The sequence below is a fragment of the Microtus ochrogaster genome, chromosome 2 (genome assembly GCF_000317375.1).
Source record: "Microtus ochrogaster isolate Prairie Vole_2 chromosome 2, MicOch1.0, whole genome shotgun sequence".
Taxonomy (NCBI): domain Eukaryota; kingdom Metazoa; phylum Chordata; class Mammalia; order Rodentia; family Cricetidae; genus Microtus; species Microtus ochrogaster.
The window spans coordinates 63,501-83,518 of record NC_022010.1 but is presented as its reverse complement, the minus strand read 5'-3'; the positions used below and the strand labels follow the sequence as shown (position 1 = coordinate 83,518).

Sequence of the window (20,018 nt, the reverse complement as noted above, 5' to 3'; positions counted from 1 at the left end):
TTTGAAATCGTAATACCCTTATATCCATTCTGGTTTAGCTTGGCAGCCCATGTAATGAAATGTCTCTCTGTATTTATCTCCTTTACAGTCAAAAATTTTAAAGAAAACACAATGTATATAATCCAGACTCTCTGTGAATTTTCCATTTTTACGTGGCTTATTTTTCTTTATTTTTTTAATCTCTTAACTATCTGTATTCTGTCTCTTTAAAGACTTTACCCTTTTTTTAAAGACATTAACTTTATTTTTTATATATATTTTTTTCTCTCCCAAGCCTACGTATATTCATCCAACAGTGTCTGAATCTGTTTTATTGTGAATCTGTAATTTTTTTTTTTTACTATTCAGGAGCACTTTGTTTTGCGCCTTTAAATCCTTAAGCGCTTAAGAATTTAAGCTGTGACAATTCCTAGGTCAAAAACAGGTACTGCCTGCTTGCCCCGCCCAGTCCAACATGGTGGAGCCGCTCGTGCCTCTGGGCCTTGCATATTGCACCAGTAGCGTGGTGGAGCTGCTTGTGCCTCTGAACCACAGCATACATTGACTTCCTTTTAGGCACACAGCGAGTCTAGTTGCCATGAAACAAATCGTAGCACTTTACTCCAAATGCTCCATTCAAAAGCTCTGTCTCCCACAGGAGCCAGACAGAGATCGCAATGACGGCACAGCCCAGAAAGCCAGCATTTTAAAACAGCTAGTTTTTTCCTGCTGCTGAGTCAGGAAAATTTCAAAATGGAGGACATACCATTTTGTGCTAGCTCTGGGGCCGCCAGGTAGGAGCGGCACTCAGCACTTTAATTCTGAGACTGAGCGTGCAGCACAGAAATTCTTTTCATCCAAGTTACAGCCAAATCTGACACGCAGAGCACTGTGCAGTCTGAAAACATGCCTCTGTATGGCGGCAGGAATCCGCCATGCTCTTCTGCCTGCCTAAGCCTGATTCTGCCGTCTGCCCAGGTGCAGGCGGGGAGCACTGAGCCATCGGCACGGTCTCAGAACACTCTCCTTCCGATCCCAAGTGGGAACAGATACATCCAGTCCCATAAAAGCCATTGAAATGCTTTAAAGCCAGAGTTTGCATTGGCGGCACAGCCCCAAGAAGCTGCGCTTTAAAATGTCGCAGCGTTTTTTCTGCTGCTGTTGTCGAATCAGGAAATCTCTCTACAGCATGCCATCAACAAACAGCAAAAATCTGTGTTAAACTCTCTCTCCCTTATTTTTAAGCCTTCTCAGGTTTTTAAGTGGATTTAGTCCATCACGTCGGGCGCCACTCTGTTGTAGTAGGAGCGGTGGGGCTGTGTCCCGCCCCTAGCTTTATACCCGAAATAATTACACGGAAACTGTATTCTTTCAAACACTGCCTGGCCCATTAGTTCCAGCCTCTTATTGGCTAGCTCTTACATATCGATCTAACCCATTTCTAATATCCCTGTAACACCACGAGATGTCTTACCAGGGAAGATCTTTTTTTTTTTTTTTTTTTTTTTTCCAAGACAGGGTTTCTCTGTGGCTTTGGAGCCTGTCCTGGAACTAGCTCTGTATACCAGACTGGTCTCGAACTCACAGAGATCCGCCTGCCTCTGCCTCCCGAGTGCTGGGATTAAAGGCGTGCGCCACCATCACCCGGCACCAGGGAAGATTTTAACCTGCCTCTGTGTCCGGTAGGAGAATCATGGCGACTCTCTTGACTCAGCTTTCTCCCAGCATTCTGTTCTGTTTACTCCACCCACCTAAGGGTTGGCCTATCAAATGGGCCTAGGCAGTTTCTTTATTAATTAACCAATGAAAGCAACAGATTAGAAAGAAATCAATGGTCATCTTTTAAACTGCAGGTTTTGTCAAATACTGTGAGAACTGGTTGCATGGTTTATGATGTTTTTTTTTAAAGCATAGCTATATTGTCTCACATGTGAGCACCTCTTTTCACATTCCCAGCCATGATGTACTTCCAGTACTTAGGAGTGGCAGCTTTTTAATATACATGCCTCTTATTCTAATAAAGTCAGCTGTCCTGTGTGTTTTGAGCAACTTTGCTACAGTTTTTTTTTTAATGGACTTATTTGGACTCTAAATAGGTCTCTGTCTTGTTTTCCCTGTGTCCCTATGGTTAGTACCATATACTAGGTGTGAGATAAAACCACATGGTCCCTTCTCATTCTTAGAGTCTGTAATTATTGGTGGCCTCATTTTCCCTGTTTCTTTTGTCTGTAACCCATGTCAGTTGTTTTGTTTTTCCATGAAGCTTTTCCACCTATCTTGATAGTAATTTTAAAAGTTTTAGATCCATTCATATCTCTTATCACTGGAATGTGTGAGCATGTGTATGAAAATTGTAAAAGAAGGGAAGTGCCTCTGGAGGCTTACTGGTTGCTTACAGTACAGGTATCTACTTTAACTTTACAAACTCCTTTGTTTGCCAAGTCCACCACCAAGTCTCAGTGCACACTCCCTTTAGGCCCTCAAGAGTATTGAGTATCTGGAGGAAGACACCCAGAGGTCCACAGAGGAAGCCGTGCCTGGATCCAGCACTGTAGTTGTGTCCTCAGACTCAGACGGCTCTAGATATGATGAAGAGCCATCCCAGCTGGAGGAGCTGGCTGATTTTATGGAACAGGTTTGGGGATTTTTTTTTTTAAGCTAAGAATTTCAGCATTTGAACCCTTTTGTAAAATATGTTTTGTTTGTTTTGACTAAGAACAGTTACTTTTTAAATTAAATGTCCGTGAGAGGATTTTATGAGGAATATTATTGATCTTTATTAAATTGCTACTAACTCTGTTTTTAAAAAAAATGTATCTTTGAAATAGCTTACACCAATTGAAAAATATGCATTGAATTACTTGGAATTGTTCCATATGACCATTGAACAAGAAAAAGAGAGAAGCAATGAGGTAAGAGAATCAAGTTTTGGTCAGTTTAACATATTAAAAGTAAAAAATTTCAGTGCTGAATTTGATTTGCAGTGACTGTGACTCCACTCCATGAAATTTAAGGGATGAAGCCAAATCCTGGCAGTGCAGGCCTTACTGAGACTGAGATCTCCCAAGCCCTGTTCAGGCAGCTGGAGTACTTGCTTTGCACTTTGACGTCATTGCATTTGACTTGAAGTAGCTTGGAGTTGATACAGGGTTACATGTGGAGAGGTAGAACACGTACATCAGTAAGAACTGAGACATCCCTTTGGGGAGATAGGACTCTACCGTGTGTGTACAGTGGCTGGGGGAGTTGAGTACTAGGCAGAAGCAACCTGCCTCCTCTGATCTTGAAAGTTCTTTTCCCCTGTGCTTTTTCTTAGCAGGATTTGGTGATGGCATCAGTGAGGGACTGGGAATTCCGCAATGCTAGGGCCCTGCAGGAAAGGGAGGCCCAGTTGCAGCTTGAGCAGGAGGAGGCAGAGCTTCTCACCTACACTCGGGAAGACGCCTACAGCATGGTAAACTAGCACTCAGGTCCATTCTCACCTGACTGCTTTCTGACACTTTGAGGTCTTAACTGACAATGACTTAATCCTCAGTGAATGGTATTTTCAGGATTTAAATAAAACACAGGTTTTTTTCATACTCTTTTAAAACACAGTTTTTAAATTCACAGTCATGCTTGAATATTGATGAAAATATGTGATTTGTGGCATGTAGCATGAGGTATAAAGCCTTTGTTATATTTTGAACTTGTTTATGTTCCATAGGAGTATGTCTATGAAGATGCTGATGGACAGACAGAAGTCATGCCGGTACATGACCCCTCTCCCTGAATGCCTGAGCAAAGGCCAGCCTTCCCATAGCTTGGTAATTTACAGAACCTGCTTTCTCTGTGCAGCTCTGGACACCACCCACACCTCCTCAGGATGACAATGACATCTACATTGACTCGGTTATGTGTCTCATGTATGAGACCACACCCATCCCAGAAGCTAAGCTGCCTCCTGTTTATGTGAGAAAGGAGCGCAAGAGACACAAAACAGATCCTTCAGGTATGTAACTCTCTCTCTCTGCTGGAATGGGAGAAGTGACCCAGCCATTGTCTTTTGTACCATGTTTCCGGCTCTTCCCATTTCAGGGAAGGAGCCTTGATGGTTACAGTAGTTAGTACTACAAAACCACTAGGAGCCTAAGTACCATAGCATATACCTGCATTCCCAGCATGTGGGATGCTGAGGCAGAAGGATCATAAATGTTGATGGCCAGCCTGTGCTAAATAAATAGTGAGACTGTTTTGAAACCCCAAAACAGACAAATAGTAAACTCGAGAAAGTGATTTTACGTTAGCAGTTGTTTCCATTAGCCCATCAGTCTACATGCCTCTTGTGTACCTTCTTCCCTTTTTTTCACTCCCCTGGTGAGAAAATCTCTCAGTGTCCTGTTTTACTGAACTCTGCCCCATTTAGCTGCAGGGAGGAAGAAGAAGCAGCGGCATGGTGAGGCAGTTGTCCCGCCACGATCCTTGTTTGACCGGGCGACACCAGGCATGTTGAAAATCCGACGTGAAGGCAAGGAGCAAAAGAAGAACCTGCTATTAAAACAGCAGGCACCTTTTGCCAAGCCTCTGCCTACCTATGTCAAGTCCTCAGGGGAACCTGCCCAAGACAGTCCCGACTGGCTCATTGGTGAAGACTGGGCCCTGCTACAGGTAAATAGCTATGTTGTCCTTGGGTTGAGCATTCCCATGGTTTGTTTGCTCCCCCACATTGGTGATTCATAGTGCTTTGCGGTGTGTCTTTGGCATTTGAATGTACGTTGACCTATTTGCTCTGAAACCTTGTCCTCCAGGCTGTAAAGCAGTTACTTGAGCTGCCCTTGAACCTCACGATTGTGTCACCTGCTCACACTCCTAACTGGGACCTTGTCAGTGATGTTGTCAACTCCTGCAGCCGAATCTACCGGTCTTCCAAGCAGTGCCGGAATCGTTATGAGAATGTCATTATTCCCAGAGAGGAAGGGAAGGTGAGCTTGTACCCTTGGTCTTCCTGGGAAGAATTGGCCTCTTCAGTGGCCAGGTCTTGCTGTGTATTGCTGGGTAATGTAGTTGTCTCTGTAGACTGGTGAAGTCAGCCTTCTTGATCAGTGAGGCCTACATCTACACAGTACCTGGCACGTAATGGACATTAGTAGAGAGTCAATCACCTTACCCTTGATCATGTTTGGTGTTAGCATATGAACCAGATGCCACCCTTTGCTGTTGCTGCAGTATAGAAAACTGTGCCATTCAGGTTTCAGATGAGTAAGGGAAGAACTCTTCTTTGACTCGTTACCATCTAACTTAAAGAAGAGTCTGCTCATGCTTTCTGTGCTGCTTTTCATGTCTCTGTTTGTAGGTTAACTTTGAGCATTGAAAGTATTTATAGTATAGACAAACCATTGTGTTTTTGATTTAAGAAGCCAGCTATGGTTTGCATCCTCAACCCAAATGAGTTGGTACTGCTGCTCAGGGACATGTAGGCCTCTTCTTGGCTTTTCCTCATCTGCTTTGCGTTTATCTGTTTCTATTTCTCCATTTGGCTCTCTTTACACAGCGCTCTCTCTCTCTCTCTCTCTCTCTCTCTCTCTCTCTCTCTCTCTCTCTCGGCACTTGACAGCTAGTTTTTCTGTACAGTATCCCCAGGCCATGTCACACCAGCGTTTACAAATGTTCAGCCCCAATGCCAAGGCAGGTGTGCAGAGAACACTGCCTTTCTGAACACATCAGTATGCTCATTAGCATAGGAGCAACAGCGATGTTGGCAAGATAGGCATCTAGTTCTTATTTTGGTACAGTTTGTGAAATGTCTTTGGTGTTAAGAGCCACAGTGCCCTCAGGGTGAGATCGCCACACTCACTTCACTTCTGTGACCACTCTTTGAACCATCTCTTATCATTTCTAAAACACTCATTTCAGAACAAAGCATTTGTTTGCTTTTTTTTTTCCCCATAAAAAAAGCAAGCCTTCCTCATGATACCATTCTGTGGTACCTGCACCATAAAACTTCCTGAAGTCTCACATTCACTCTTTATGTTCTGGAAGCATTTAATAATTATAGCAGCCATTACCTTAATATTGAAAAAAATAAAGCTAAAATATTTTCTTCTCTTATAGCTGATTTGTGAAGCTAATCCAAAGAAAAAGGCACAAAATATTTATAAGGTACGAGGAGGTGTTCTGAATGAGATGGAAAGCTTTCTGTAAGTGCCTGTGAACAGGAACACAGTGAGATTCAGATTGAGCCCAGACTGTAGTAACAGAAATACAGCACTTAGGGTTTTTTCAAGTGCCTTTTATTCCTATACATAGAGGCTTTGCTTCTTCATCTGAAGGAACCACACAAGTGACTCACTGAGCCCCTCAGGGACATCAGAGCCTCCCTGTTGTTCACACCCTGTTGAGGCCTGTGACATGGTGGCTAGATGCCAATAAGCACACTGTCCTTAGCCCTGGAGCTGTTGTTCATAGCTAGAACCATCCAGGGCTTGTTGTTGAACACGTGTCGTTCCTGCCTTTGGCCTTGTCTTGCCTTCACTCTGGTGGTGGGTGTGACTCACTAGCTCTTACTCTCCCTTCTCCCTTTGCTTAGTGTTGTTGTTGTTGTTGTTGTTGTTGTTTTTATATAGGAGAATGTTGAAGAAGCAGTTCCATGTAACCGTGCACGTTCATTTTTTAGTTCTGACTTTCCTTGGCATTCTCTTCTGAACTTAAGGCATTCCTCCAGCAACAGATGTGTACATGTGTGTATTTGCCTAACTATATCATAACTATACTGGGTATACATTACTGACTGTAATAATAGGGTTGGTCAGGGTTTAGAGATACTGAGGGACAGAGAGAGTCCTGGGCTAGTTGGGGTTGTGAACTCTTGTCCCTGACCTCTGACCTTGCACGACTATCTCTGGACTTTCTGTATCTGAGGGGGTTAAGATGTCTTGGTAATAAGTAGACAACTGTTGAATTGTCTATGGCATTTCTAAGCAGAAAGGATCACTAGGTAAAAATGATGTCACAGCCCCAAGGAATACAGTTTTAGACATCTCTGCTACCCTCACTGTCCAGTATGGGTAGAAGGTATCTATTGAATTACCACTGCCTCATTTGTCCAGGGTATTAGACTCAACACCCTGTTACCTGCTGTGTGTTAACTCCAGAGTGTGACCCTGAGTATTTTGTGCAACCTTTCTTTCCTCAGTGAAAGGGAGGCTCAACTGAGCAAAGTTCTAAGAATTGGGGAGTATTGCCAGCTACCAGCAAATGATGGCATTTCCGAGTTGCAACTGTTGTCTTATTATGTTATCCCAAAAAGAAAGAAAGGGAATGGGGCTTGGGTGCAGCCACTGGATCTTAGCCACAGGCTTCTAGTTCAGAAAATGTTGTTTCCAGAGTAGTTGTGTGTCAGGCTGATGGTCTAAACTTGAGCTCCTATCAATTTTGTTTCAGAGTAAGAACAACCGTCCACTCCGCACAAGCCAGATTTATGCCCAGGATGAGAATGCCACTCACACCCAGCTGTACACAAGCCACTTCGACCTGATGAAAATGACAGCTGGCAAGAGAAGCCCCCCCATCAAGCCTCTGTGTGTTCCCTGGGCTTTCATCCTCTTACTGGGATTGCAGCAGCTGAGAAGCTAGTGCTCAAGACTTTTTCTTGACTATGTTGTCTTCCTGTTGGTAACCATTCCCTTGTTTTTATTGCAGGCTTGGAATGAATCCCTTTCAGAAAAACCCTAAGCATGCCTCTGTGCTGGCAGAAAGGTACTTCTATGGAGCGGACACAGTTTTTACATTCGAAAATGAGTTTAGAACAGTAGTGTGAGGCAGTATGATCTAAGCTTTGGCTATGATGGTGGAACATGCTCTGTACTTGAGAAATGTTGAGGTCTTTTGCCTTTGAGTGTGTGTGCGGTAGCCTCTGCCAGCCAGCCAGCCAGCCAAGATACATGAGAGTCATGTTCTGCATTTGTAAGGAGCCATCATCTCCTTTTGCTTTTTGGCAGAGGCTTTGTTCTCTGGGATAGCAAATATGTTTGCTAAGAAAATGATTGCAAAGAACTTTCTTCCTCAGGCTCTTCTGCCCTGCAGGTACAACTCTTGTTGGTTGTACCATAAAAGGTTATTTAGTTTAGAGGTGAGTGTACTTGGTTATTCAATAAATGAAAAATAAATTAATTAGTGGGTGGATTGTAAAATGGGAAGATGGGAGAAAGTGACCATTCTCTTTGGTGCTGAGCTCTGGCCTGGATACTGGCAGTGGTTGTTTGTTTGTTTGTTCTCTGGATGAACTCTTAGAGAGGAAATATGGTCTGGTGAAACAGCTGCCTCTCTGTTTGCATCACTGCCCATGTGCACACTGGTTGCTTCCTCTTCAGCCCTTGCTTTTTTGTTAAATGCTGTGTGTCTCCTTGTCACATAGCTATGGGAGTGGTCCTTGCCAAATAGTCAACTCATGACACATTTGCTGAGAGCCCAATAGCACTGCAATGCTTCCTTTAGCAGTGCACCATGTGACATGGGTTTTTCACCTCATGGTTTCCCATCTCCTGGGGCTGGGCCATTATGTTGAAGCCCAGCCCTGCTTTGCTGTTTTTTGTTCTTTGGGTTTTTGCCGTAGGGATTACCTTCAGAGGTGCCCTGTATTACTCATGTTATATATGTACCTCTGCAACAGATTGGGTGGAGTGTGATGAGTTGGTTGATCAAGCTAGTGTATGTTAGTAGGTCAAAGGCTGCCATGGCACACAGTGCATATGAAGGGTGCTGGCATGCCTTCCAGAGGTCTATGTAGCATGAAAGAGGGAGGAAAGGCTTTTCACATATGGCTGTGTACAGGACATAAAGGAGGCTCTTTGGGGCTTGGGAAGAGTAATTTCAGGTGCCAGTGTAGGGGGCATTTAGTCACCTCCCTGGGAAGATGGGATGTGAGCTGGGCCTGGAGAGGAAGCTTGAGGACAAGAGAATCAGAGCCACCAGACCAATATAGGTAAAAACAGACTGTACTGAAGGGCTAGATATGGGCATTAATGAGGTCACTCTGGCCTATCATGTAATTTAACTGGGTGATGACCTAGCTTCTGCTCTGGAGTGCTAGTAAAAGGATTTAGTGGGGGGTAAGAGGTGGGGTAGTGTTTGTCCAGGGTTGTGGTGTAGCTTTGGACAGGCTCTAGGTTCTCTGGTAAGCAGTGGAAGACTTGTGGAGGTATTTCTGAGCAGACCCAGAGAGTTCATGAAGTGCTGCCTGATAGTAAATTCTTTTTTTTTTTTTTTTTTTTTTTTTTTTTTTTTTTTGGTTTTTCGAGACAGGGTTTCTCTGTGGCTTTGGAGCCTGTCCTGGAACTAGCTCTGTAGACCAGGCTGGTCTCGAACTCACAGAGATCACAGAAAGCACTGAATGTCGTGTATCCTGGTGGTTTTGTTTGTATTTGCTTCCTTTTTGAGAAGGAAGCCTTAACATAGGCTGGCCTTGAACTTTGTGGTAATCCTCTGGCCTCAGGCCTCAACCTCCAGACTGAGGAGAAGCCACTACCTCTGTGTATTGTTTTGTTTCTGTAGTAAAAACTTTTCACTTAAGCATTACTTGACTTCTTCTTGGTATCTACACATTCCCAACATTATACTTTTTTTTGTATTATTAAGTCAAGTCAGGTTTCGTTTGGGTTTTTTTGTTTGTTGTTTGTTTTTGCTTTCTTTTTCAGAATAGGGTTTCTCTTTGTAACAGCCCTAACTGTCCTGGAACTTTTTTGTAGACCAAGCTGCCTCAAACTCAGAGATACCTTCCTGCCTCTGCCTCCTAGTGCTGGGATTAAAGGCGTGTGCCACCACGCCTGGCTGTTTGTTTTTAACACAAGCGTGAAATATTGTCAGTCTGGTAGCTGAGAGTATGACAGAATGAGTAGTGTATAGTAGTGTGTTCAGTATGGACACCCTGGACCAAAAACACAGCTCATTCCGTCCTGAGCTGGAATGAATGGGACAGTGCCTGTTTTCATCAAACTATTGAGGACAATATGTAGTTTCAAACCAGTGACTTGTGAGACTAGAGATAGGACTCAGCAGCTAAGAGTTTGGTTTCTAGCACCCATGTCAGATGGTTCACAACCACCTGTTACTTCAGCTCCCTGGAATCTTCTGGCCTCCATAGACACCTGTATTCATGTGCATAAGCTCAGATACCTACACATAGTTAAAAAAAAATAAATCTGTTTAAAAAACAAAGGACAAAATACTAATGAATTGTTTCTAGAATTTTCCAAGTAATATTTTTGATCATGGCTGATATATGTAACCTAAGCTGTAGATAAGAGAACTTTATACCTTTCAGTGGAATCAACTATGACAAACCACTGCCTCCTATTCAAGTTGCATCTCTCCGTGCAGAGCGAATTGCAAAAGAGAAAAAGGTATGGTGCCCTGGACTTTGGGTCCTCTCAGAAACTTGCTGTTGTGACATGCTGTCACCCCGGGCTGGGTCCAGCTCCTTTAGCAGCTTCTCTTTCTGTCTGACCCATCTAGGCTTTGGCTGATCAGCAGAAGGCACAGCAGCCACCTGTGACGCAGCCACCCCCTCCGCAGCAACAGCAGCAGCAGCAGCAGCAACAGCAACAGCAGCAGCAGCAGCAGCAGCAGCAGCAGCAGCAGCAGCAGCAACAGCAGCAACCCCCACCACCTCCACAGCAGCCACCACCACCACTGCCACAGCCACAGGCAACAGGCAGCCAGCCACCAGCAGGACAGCCTGCTGTCCAGTCCCAGCCCCAGGTCCAGGCCCAGCCCCAGCCTGTGCAGGCACAGTCAAAGGGGCAACCAACAATGACAACTGTGGGAAGTGCTGCTGTACTGGTGAGAGCCTCTAAGCCCACAGTCTCTAGACCACCCCCTTCGAGAACACGCGGTGCTCCCTGGGGGAGCCTGTGTTTTTATTGACTGTGCCATCCTCCAAGGCTCATGAACGAGCCTCACTGGGTTGGGAGGGTAAAGCCACTCTTTGGTACTAAGGAGAACCTGGGTTCTAAAGTTGGGTGTAGTTGCATATACTTTTAATCCAAGCTTAAGGGGGATCAAAACAGGAAGATCTTGCTGGGTGGTGGTGGCGCACGCCTTTAATCCCAGCACTCGGGAGGCAGAGGCAGGTGGATCTCTGTGAGTTCGAGACCAGCCTGGTCTACAGAGCTAGTTACAGGACAGGCTCCAAAGCCACAGAGAAACCCTGTCCTGAAAAAAAAAACAAAAAAACAAACAAACAAACAAAAACCAGGAAGATCTTGAGTATAAGTCCAGCCTGAGCAGTAAAACTGTGACTCAAAAATAAAATGCTGGATTCTGTAGAATAACACCGATGAGCTTGCTCCCTTCATACATTGCAAGTGTAGCAAAAAAGATGCCCCACCTGTGCCCACTCATGTTTTCAGGCCATAAGTACACAAATATCCAAAGGAAATTCAGAGTTATGACCCTGAAGGACATACTCGTTGACATCTATACTTCAGTTCATTTTCTGTGATGCTTATTACACAGACATTGAAACCACATTGAAGAGAACAGACTCTGTGCTAATGGATAACACTTGAGGCTATCAGCCAGGTGTAAAAGTGTTTGTGTGATATGTGCAAGTGCACATGAGTGCTGGTCTGGGTGGTTTTCTCAGGAGCCGTCACTTTATTTTTTGAGATGCTCCTTCACCCAGGGCTTGCAGAGTTGGGTAAGTAGGCTGTCTGTTGGACCACAGAGATCCTTGTGTACACTTTACCAGTACAAGGATTATAAGCATACACACTACTTCTGGGTTTTTATATGGGTGCTAGGAATCAAACTTAGATTTTATTTTATTTTATTTTATTTATTTATTTATTTATTTATTTATTTATTTATTTATTTTGGTTTTTTGAGACAGGGTTTCTCTGTGGCTTTCAAACTTAGATTTTAATACGTGCAAAGCAAGCACCTTACCAAGATCTTCTCAGACTCTGAATCATTACATTGAACTGTGGTGGGTTTTTTTTTTTTTTTTTTTGTTTTTGTTTTTGTTTTTAATGTGGTTGGGGATCATTCTTTCTTCACTGAGATGATACATTTACTAAGCCTGTATAGTGTGGGAACATTGACAGGAAGACTGATAAGCAGTATCTCCTGTCCACTGAAGTTTACGTTCCTATGTAGAATAGAGTAATGACCACAGGAAGAGCCTGGACAGTGGTTAGCTGGCAAGAAGATTCTTTTTTTTTTTTAAATGGATTTTTAAAAGTTATTTATTTAATTAATTTATTAAGTATACAGTGGTCTGCATGCCTGTAGGGCAGAAGAGGGCACCAGATCTCATTTCAGGTGGTTGTGAACCATCAAGTGGTTGCTGGGAATTGAACTCAGGACCTTTGGAAGAGCAGGCAGTGCTCTTAACCACTGAGCCATCTCTCCAGCCCGGCAAGAAGATTCTTGCTGAAGAGGTGGCATTTGAAAGTTGAAGCCTGAATGACAGGAAGGCATTCATGAGAAGGATGGAAGCAGCCAGCACAGAGTCTTGCATGTAGTTAATGTGGTGGTGGTGGGCACAGTCTGGAGGTAGTGCATGGGGTGAGGGGCAGCATGGGAAGAGGAAGGCAACCTTGTAATAACCCAGGTGCGGAGGACCAGGCTAGAGTCTGAAGCTCAGGAATTTGCATTGACTGATGGTAATAGCTTTTGGAGAGTTTGTGCAGCATAAGGCCTGACCTGAAGCTAATGACCTGAAGTTAACCTGAATTTCTATTTTCAATAGGCAGGAACCATTAAGACATCAGTTACTGGAACAAGCATCCCAACAGGTGAGGAGGGTGCAGAGGGCTTGAAAATGGAGCTCAGTGTTTCTCCTCCGGCCTCACCTACATCCTCCTCTTTAGGCACTGTGAGTGGAAACGTGATTGTGAACACAATAGCGGGTGTTCCCGCTGCTACCTTCCAGTCCATTAATAAGCGTTTGGTATCACCTGTGGCTCCTGGAACTTTGACTGTGAGTTGTTCCATGTTCAGAGAGCTTTTACTATGACTTGTATTTTGGGAAGATTATTTGCTTTTTTAATGTTCCACAGATGAAAAAAAAATAACTGGTCTAGTTTGAATTTTATAAAAGAAGTAGCTGATCAGTTAGGGAATCCTCAGGTGTTAAGAAACTGTCCTCTTTTGTATTATTAGGGAAGAGTAATTTTCCTCATAGGACAAGTTTTCAGAGAGGGAGAGGTGGTATATGAAGAAACAGCAGCCAGTCCTTTGACCTGGGTGCCCCTTAACTGTGCCTCAGTGTACTAGTGGGAAGCAGAGATGAGGTGGTTACCTTGGTAGAGTGCTGTGCTGGAGTGTGGAGCACAGTGCCATGTAAAGGGAGCAAGCAAGCTGGCTGCCTGGAGTGAAGGCAGCTGGGCAGGAGAGAGAGCCATCACAAGCATAAAGGTAGAGGTTGGCTTGGGGAAGATGATCCCCTAGGAGGAAAGGAAACACCCTCTGTGGCATAACACAGAAAATGTGATCAGAAGCTTCCTTCCTTCCTTCCTTCCTTCCTTCCTTCCTTCCTTCCTTCCTTCCTTCCTTCCTTCCTTCCTTCCTTCCTTCCTTTCGTGTGTGTGGTTTTTCGAGACAAGGTTTCTCTGTGGGTTTGGAGCCTGTCCTGGAACTAGCTCTTGTAGACCAGGCTGGCCTTGAACTCACAGAGCTCTGCCTGCCTCTGCCTCCCAAGTGCTGGATTAAAGGTGTGCACCAACACTGCCCGGCAATCAGGTTTCTAATGTCAGCACCCTGCTTTCCTTTCATAGCTCATAGTCAGAATAAAACACATTGTATTAGAATTCATATTCTGATACCCAGAGGCAGCCTGTCTCCTTTATAAGAAGTGATATTTCAAAGCTCTTATGCTGGGGTTTAGAGAATATCTTTTCTACGAAGATGTGGTTTCTCTGATAAACTGTAGGTAGGACACACAAATGGATTGAGTTGGAGAGGGTACAGAACTACATAGATATACATACTTGTCTGTAACCAGTGGGTTTGTTGAACATGCCAAGGGAAGCTAGGAGGGATTGGAATGGACTGGCCTCACCAGATAGCTCCAGAACAGTTGAGGAGCCATACTAAGCCGTTAAACTTGTTGTATGATTCACTCTTGTCTCTTTTCTTTTCTTTTTTTCTTTTCTTTTTTCTTCCTTCCCTCCCCTGCCTCCCGAGTGCCAGGATTAAAGGAATGTACCACCATGCCTAGCTGAATTTCCTTGGCTTGGCAGTTACCCCAAGTCCTATGATAACATTCCTGTGTTACCTTTCTAGACATCCGGAGGTTCTGCTTCTGCTCAAGTGGTCCATACCCAGCAACGAGCAGTTGGTTCCCCAGCTACTGCCACCACTGACCTGGTGTCCATGACAACAACTCAGGGTGTTCGGGCAGTCACTTCCGTGACAGCCTCAGCTGTGGTCACTACCAACCTGACTCCAGTGCAGACCCCAACCCGGTCTTTAGTGACCCAAGTGTCCCAAGGTGAGAGACTTGGTGTTTCCCTGAGCTAGTATCTGCTATTAGAGCTTCAGCTTGCAGGTATTATCCAGGACTGCTGAGGATGCCATGGTCTAACAAGTCAACCTCTTTATAGCCACAGGAGTTCAGTTACCTGGAAAAACCATCACTCCTGCTGCCCACTTCCAGCTTCTTAGGCAGCAACAGCAGCAGCAGCAGCAACAACAGCAGCAGCAGCAACAGCAGCAGCAGCAGCAGCAGCAACAACAACAACAGCAGCAGCAGCAGACCTCCCAGGTTCAAGTTCCACAGCTCCAGGGCCAGGCCCAGTCTCCTGCACAGATCAAAGCTGTGGGCAAGCTGGCACCGGTGAGCATATCCTTCACCATAACATCACAGGCATATCTGACTTGTCTGCAGTTCAGAGCCTGTTTTACAAAAATCTATCATTGTCGTTAGGTAGAGAACCTGCTTTTTTGTATTTAACACAATTTTTCATCTAGTAAGTGTGACTCATTCTTCTAAGAAGCATTAGGAAACCTTAGCTTCCTGCCAGCAGGTACATCTCCAAGCATTGTATTACCACAGCTCATTTTCCAGAGAACTAAAAAGCTTGTCTGCACCTTTCTGGGAGGGTAGTGTGAAGATGATCCCTCAGTGCTCCTCTTCTGGAGCAGCTAGGTCAAAGTATGCTTTTCTTCGCTGCTTGTTTGAAAATTGATGTTCCTCGTTTTGCCAGTCTGTTGTTTTGCTGTCTTTGGTGCTAGTGTATTTACTTTAGAAGGGAATTGTTATGTCCTTGCAACAAATGCAGCATTAAAAGGAACCAGAAAAACAGATGCAATGTGAGTAGACTGATTGCTGGGTCTGCCATTGTGAGCTGCTGATCAGAGGCTTGATCACTAGAGCTGAGGGGAGGCCACCTCTGAGAGGCTTGGGAAGGACCCAGAGATGAGTCGGTGGTCCCGTGTGTCTTTTGTCAGATGAAAACTACCTAGCTGTCTGTGGCTACTACACATACCTTAAATCATTTGAAATGCCACAAATTATGACATTCAGTTCCTCATTCAGAGATTATGTTTTAGGGCTCCAAAGCCCCCTTAGGATGTGGCTGCTGAATTATACAGCACCTTTTCTTCCAGTAAACCAGAGTAATTGTTCTCACTACTCTAAGGCCAGCAGGGGAAAATTGTCTGATAGCATTGAGATTGCTCCAGTCAGCATTTCTCACCCAGCCCAGCTGCAGGAGTCCTGCTCACCCTCTTGTTCCTTTGTTTTTTTTTAACCCACATTCTCCTAATTCAGTTTCAAATCCATTGTCATTTCTGATATATCCAGAGAGATCTGATAGTTATGAACAGCTCATACATTTGTGGGAAGGGGGTAGGTGTCTTTTTTGTTTTTGTCTTTTGAACTAGTGTCTTAATAACTTCTGTTTTTGAGTCAGGTAATATCACGTAACTGATGTTGGCCTTGAACACCTGGTCCTTTCCTCTTTACTTTGATTGTGTTATTAATTGTAAATTTGAGTAATCATGCCCAGCTCATTATCTTGTTATCTTCATAAGGTTTATTGCCAAATTATTACTATTGATGGAGTGTGGTTACAAAGTCATTATTCTTTATTTAAACTGACTCATGAGAAATAAGAACTTGGAAAACCTTGTTGTGACCTTAGTCAGAGTTGCTGTACCCACTTCCGTGAAGTGCTGATTTTTTTTCTTTTTTTGTTTGTTTTTTGAGACAGGGTTTCTCTGTAGCTTTTGGAGCCTGTCCCGGAACTAGCTCTTGTAGACCAGGCTGGTCTCGAACTCACAGAGATCCGCCTGCCTCTGCCTCTGCCTCCCGATTGCTGGGATTAAAGGTGTGCACCACCACCGCCCGGTGACGTGCTCATTTTCATTCAGTACACAGTTGGTTTTGGGGATGGTTTACATTCTGTACATGTAACCATAAGGGGGGCTTATGGTTGGTGCATGCAGAGAACATACCTTATTTGGGTTTCAGGAACATATCATCAAGATGCAGAAACAGAAGATGCAGCTGCCACCACAGCCCCCACCACCGCAGGCCCAGCAAGGTCCCCCACAGCAGCCGGCACAAGTGCAAGTGCAGACACCACAGCCCCCACAGCAGCAACAGAGTCCTCAGCTTACCACAGTCACAGCCCCACGGCCTGGAGCTTTGCTCACGGGCACCACTGTGGCCAACCTCCAGGTGGCCCGGCTTGTAAGTTCCAGTTTATATATTTATTGTCCAAATACCATCTTTGCATTTACTGAAAGTTTTTTGGGTTTGTTTTTTAAATTGTGGCCAGGAGTGCACATGCCATAGCATGTGTGGTGAGGTTGAACAACTTTGTAGAGTTGGTAGTCTTCTTCCATTGTTACATGAGTTACAGAGATTAAACTCCGATTTCTAGGCTTGTACAACAAGCACCTTAACCTGCTGAACCGTCTCAGCAGACACCTGCATTTTAGCCAGGCTTCTGTTGCTTGCTCAGGATCATGTTAGGTCTTGTGGCAGACTTAGATTTGAAGCAGAAGATTTGGTCCTTACAGAGGATGATTAGATACTGGGCTTTTGGCAAGTTGTGCTAGCACTACTTACAGAACCAGCAGAGTGTCACCAGGCCTGTTAGGGACTGAATGGTTGGGGATAACAGAAGGTGAATAGTGAGGGGTAGGCACAGCTTACTGACTGTCCTCTTTGCAGAGGAAGGGTAGGGGCAATCTCAGTATGGCTAGAACACAGAACAGCTGATGTTGCAGGCACCCCAGGTTCCATGGCCAGCTAAATAGTGACTGCTTGGCAGCAGGGAGAGCCTTTGAGGGTTTGAAGGAAGGAACATAGCAAGATAGTGATGTCTGAGGATATGAACACACTGTGGTCAATGTGCTGTGGATCTTCTGTGTCACAACAGCCACTGATGAGTGCCTGTTGGAGGCTTGCCCACCCGTGCTTCCCTAGGAGCTCTGTACCAGTTTCCTGGTGTTTTGTATTATGAGCTATCTTTAACAAGTGAAGGAGCTGTTGCACATGGGCTAATTACCTGCTCAGATCCTTTACTTGGCAACTGTAGGACTGGGGTCCCAGGTACTTGAGCTCCGCTCTGTGTATAGGTCTTAGTGAGAGGCCCCCTCCACCAAAGAGGGAATCTGAGGGTAACTTATTTAAAAAAACAAAACAAAAAATGCAAGCCTGTTGTGACTGTGTTTACAAACTGAGTCAGAAGAGTGTTAACAGCTAGTAGATAGGAGCTTAATGGGCTGTTGCAGAGTAGATTGTAATTAGGCCACAAACCTTACATGCTAGTTAATACAATAGTACTCGTCTCCTCCAGAAATAGTGGGGCTGTTTACAAAGCTTTTGTCAGTGGTAACGAGATCAAATGACTAAATGTTCACTAAATGGACCTAAAAGGTGGGTTAGCAACTGGATTCGTTACTTTTGTTTATCATGGCGGGAAGTTGTGGCAGTGTGAAAAAGAGGAGACAGGTGACATTGCCTCTACACTCAGGAAGCAGAGGCAAATGCCAATGCTTGTCAGACTTTGCTGCTCCTTTTGCCTGTACAGTCTAGGCTCCCAGTTCACACTGAGGTGGGTCTTCCCCTCTGCTCTACAGCCTCCTTACATACTTTCCCAGAGAGTTGTCTCCTGGGCAGTTCTAAATCCAGTCAGGTTGACAATCAAGGTTAACCTTTCTTCAGGCAACTTGGAGAGTGCCAGCTGTCAAGGGAAGAGGCAACAGAACCGGGTGACTCATTCTACTGTTGCATCTTTGCACTGATAGAACAGATGCTTAGCAGGCTGAATGTCAGTTTCAATCCCATGTCTGTGGGCACATTAAGACTGTGGGTAGCTTTTCCTTTCTAGGTTTCTTTTTATTTTTATGTGTGTTTGGTAATTGACTCATTTTCATTTGCCTTTTGTAAATTGTAATTTAGGGAGAAGAATGCCTGTGGAAAATTGTAGAATTGGGTTGCCTTGATTGTGTTTTCAGATAGGCGGTTATGGCAGTGATCTTGGAGAGAAGGGTGTGGTGAAAGAGTGATGTGGGGGAGAGTAAGTGGCACAGAATGAGGAGCAGAAATGAGTGTTTGGAATCTTAAGAACACCAGAACATGGCAGTGGGGCAGACAAGCGCAAAAGTCTTGTACAGATTCTATCTGCATGTGTCTGTTAGTGACAAGCAAAAGTCCTGGGAGATTTTCCTTTAGTGTCACTGCCCCCTTTCCTCTATCTTTGTAATTCTCTTGGCCTCTGGTCAAGAAAATATTTTTTAAAAAGTAGGAAAGAAAAGGACACACAATGTCTGAATTTCTCTGGATTCTCCTGTTATTTTCACTGTTTAGACCCGGGTCCCTACTTCTCAGCTGCAGGCACAAGGGCAGATGCAAACTCAGACACCCCAGCCTGCTCAGGTGGCCTTGGCCAAGCCTCCAGTGGTATCTGTCCCAGCAGCTGTGGTCTCCTCGCCGGGGGTCACGACCCTGCCTATGAACGTTGCAGGGATCAGCGTGGCAATTGGACAGCCACAAAAAACAGCAGGTACCTTCCTGCAGCTTCTTGCTGTATGCCTTTCCCAGGTGGCCATGCGGTACACAGGGAGCCTTTTCTGTTGGAGATGGTCACTGCCTTGCTCTGTCTTAACACCTGCTTTACACATTTAGTTCTAGGGCTTAGTGTAAATTCTCTTAGGTTTCCAAGTCCCAAGTTTTGGCTCTTAGTTTAACCATTAACATTCTGACATTTCTCTTGTTTGTCATTTATGAAATAGAAACTGGCAGTGGTGGTGCACACCTTTAATCCCAGCACGTGGGAGGCAGAGTTAGGCAGATCTGAGTTCAAAGACAGTTAGGGTCACACAGAGAAACTGCCTCAAAAGAAAAAATAACAAACAAAACACCACACTGTTTAATTTGCCTTAGTACAATTCTAGGATTTATTCTTTTCTGAACAGAACCTGGATAAACAGGGAACCCTTGCCAGGACCTAACTGACTAGGTATTCTTATAGGGCAGACTGTCGTGGCCCAACCTGTACATGTCCAACAATTGCTGAAGCTCAAGCAGCAAGCAGTCCAGCAGCAGAAGGCCATCCAGCCACAAGTTGCCCAGGGCCAGGCTGCCGTCCAGCAGAAGGTATGGGTTCTTTGTGTGAAGATTTATTTGAGTGCAGGTTTTTGCTGGGGAGGAGGGTCCAAAGTAAACGGGCTAGACGCCTTACAAGGGTGGGGTTGCTAGTATGGTCAGTGTCCCTTGTTTTTCTTTCTGAGATGTAAGGGATGATGATAGGGTGGGTAGAATCCAGCTGGATGCCAGGTATGGATTTACCAGACTGGAAGGGACTAGAAAAGATTAAAAAAGCAGGAATGGCTCTTCATGTGGAATTCACGGGGACTGTGAGTTCAGGGCAAGAAACACTGCCTTCTGTACTTAGTGTGGTTACTGGTGGTACCACCCCTATGGAAGAAAGGTAGGGCAATGTCAGTATCTTGGGATGGTCTTGACCTTGTTGTCTAAAAGGTGCTGTGAAGAGGCCAAATGGTGAAGGCTCTTGGCATCTGTTGAGGGTTTAAATAGGGAACCT

The 20,018-nt window shown here is 44.7% G+C and overlaps 1 protein-coding gene across 5 annotated transcripts in view; it reads left to right on the top strand.

The window, feature by feature from the left end:
• Positions 1-19,687, top strand: part of Ep400 (E1A binding protein p400) — a 106,773-nt gene extending 87,086 nt beyond the window's left edge. For all 5 annotated transcript variants that reach the window (XM_026783801.1, XM_026783788.1, XM_026783791.1 and 2 more), the window contains 18 exons: positions 2,456-2,614; positions 2,808-2,891; positions 3,299-3,433; positions 3,686-3,730; positions 3,817-3,970; positions 4,385-4,626; positions 4,767-4,940; positions 7,399-7,535; positions 7,657-7,713; positions 10,277-10,355; positions 10,468-10,794; positions 12,707-12,752; positions 12,828-12,937; positions 14,242-14,449; positions 14,562-14,794; positions 16,433-16,654; positions 18,782-18,977; positions 19,446-19,687. In XM_026783801.1, the coding sequence (XP_026639602.1) occupies positions 2,456-2,614; positions 2,808-2,891; positions 3,299-3,433; positions 3,686-3,730; positions 3,817-3,970; positions 4,385-4,626; positions 4,767-4,940; positions 7,399-7,535; positions 7,657-7,713; positions 10,277-10,355; positions 10,468-10,794; positions 12,707-12,752; positions 12,828-12,937; positions 14,242-14,449; positions 14,562-14,794; positions 16,433-16,654; positions 18,782-18,977; positions 19,446-19,672 (2,835 nt within the window). In that variant the 3' untranslated portion in view covers positions 19,673-19,687. The remainder of the gene's footprint in view (positions 1-2,455; positions 2,615-2,807; positions 2,892-3,298; positions 3,434-3,685; positions 3,731-3,816; positions 3,971-4,384; positions 4,627-4,766; positions 4,941-7,398; positions 7,536-7,656; positions 7,714-10,276; positions 10,356-10,467; positions 10,795-12,706; positions 12,753-12,827; positions 12,938-14,241; positions 14,450-14,561; positions 14,795-16,432; positions 16,655-18,781; positions 18,978-19,445) is intronic.
• Positions 19,688-20,018: the final 331 nt, after the last annotated feature.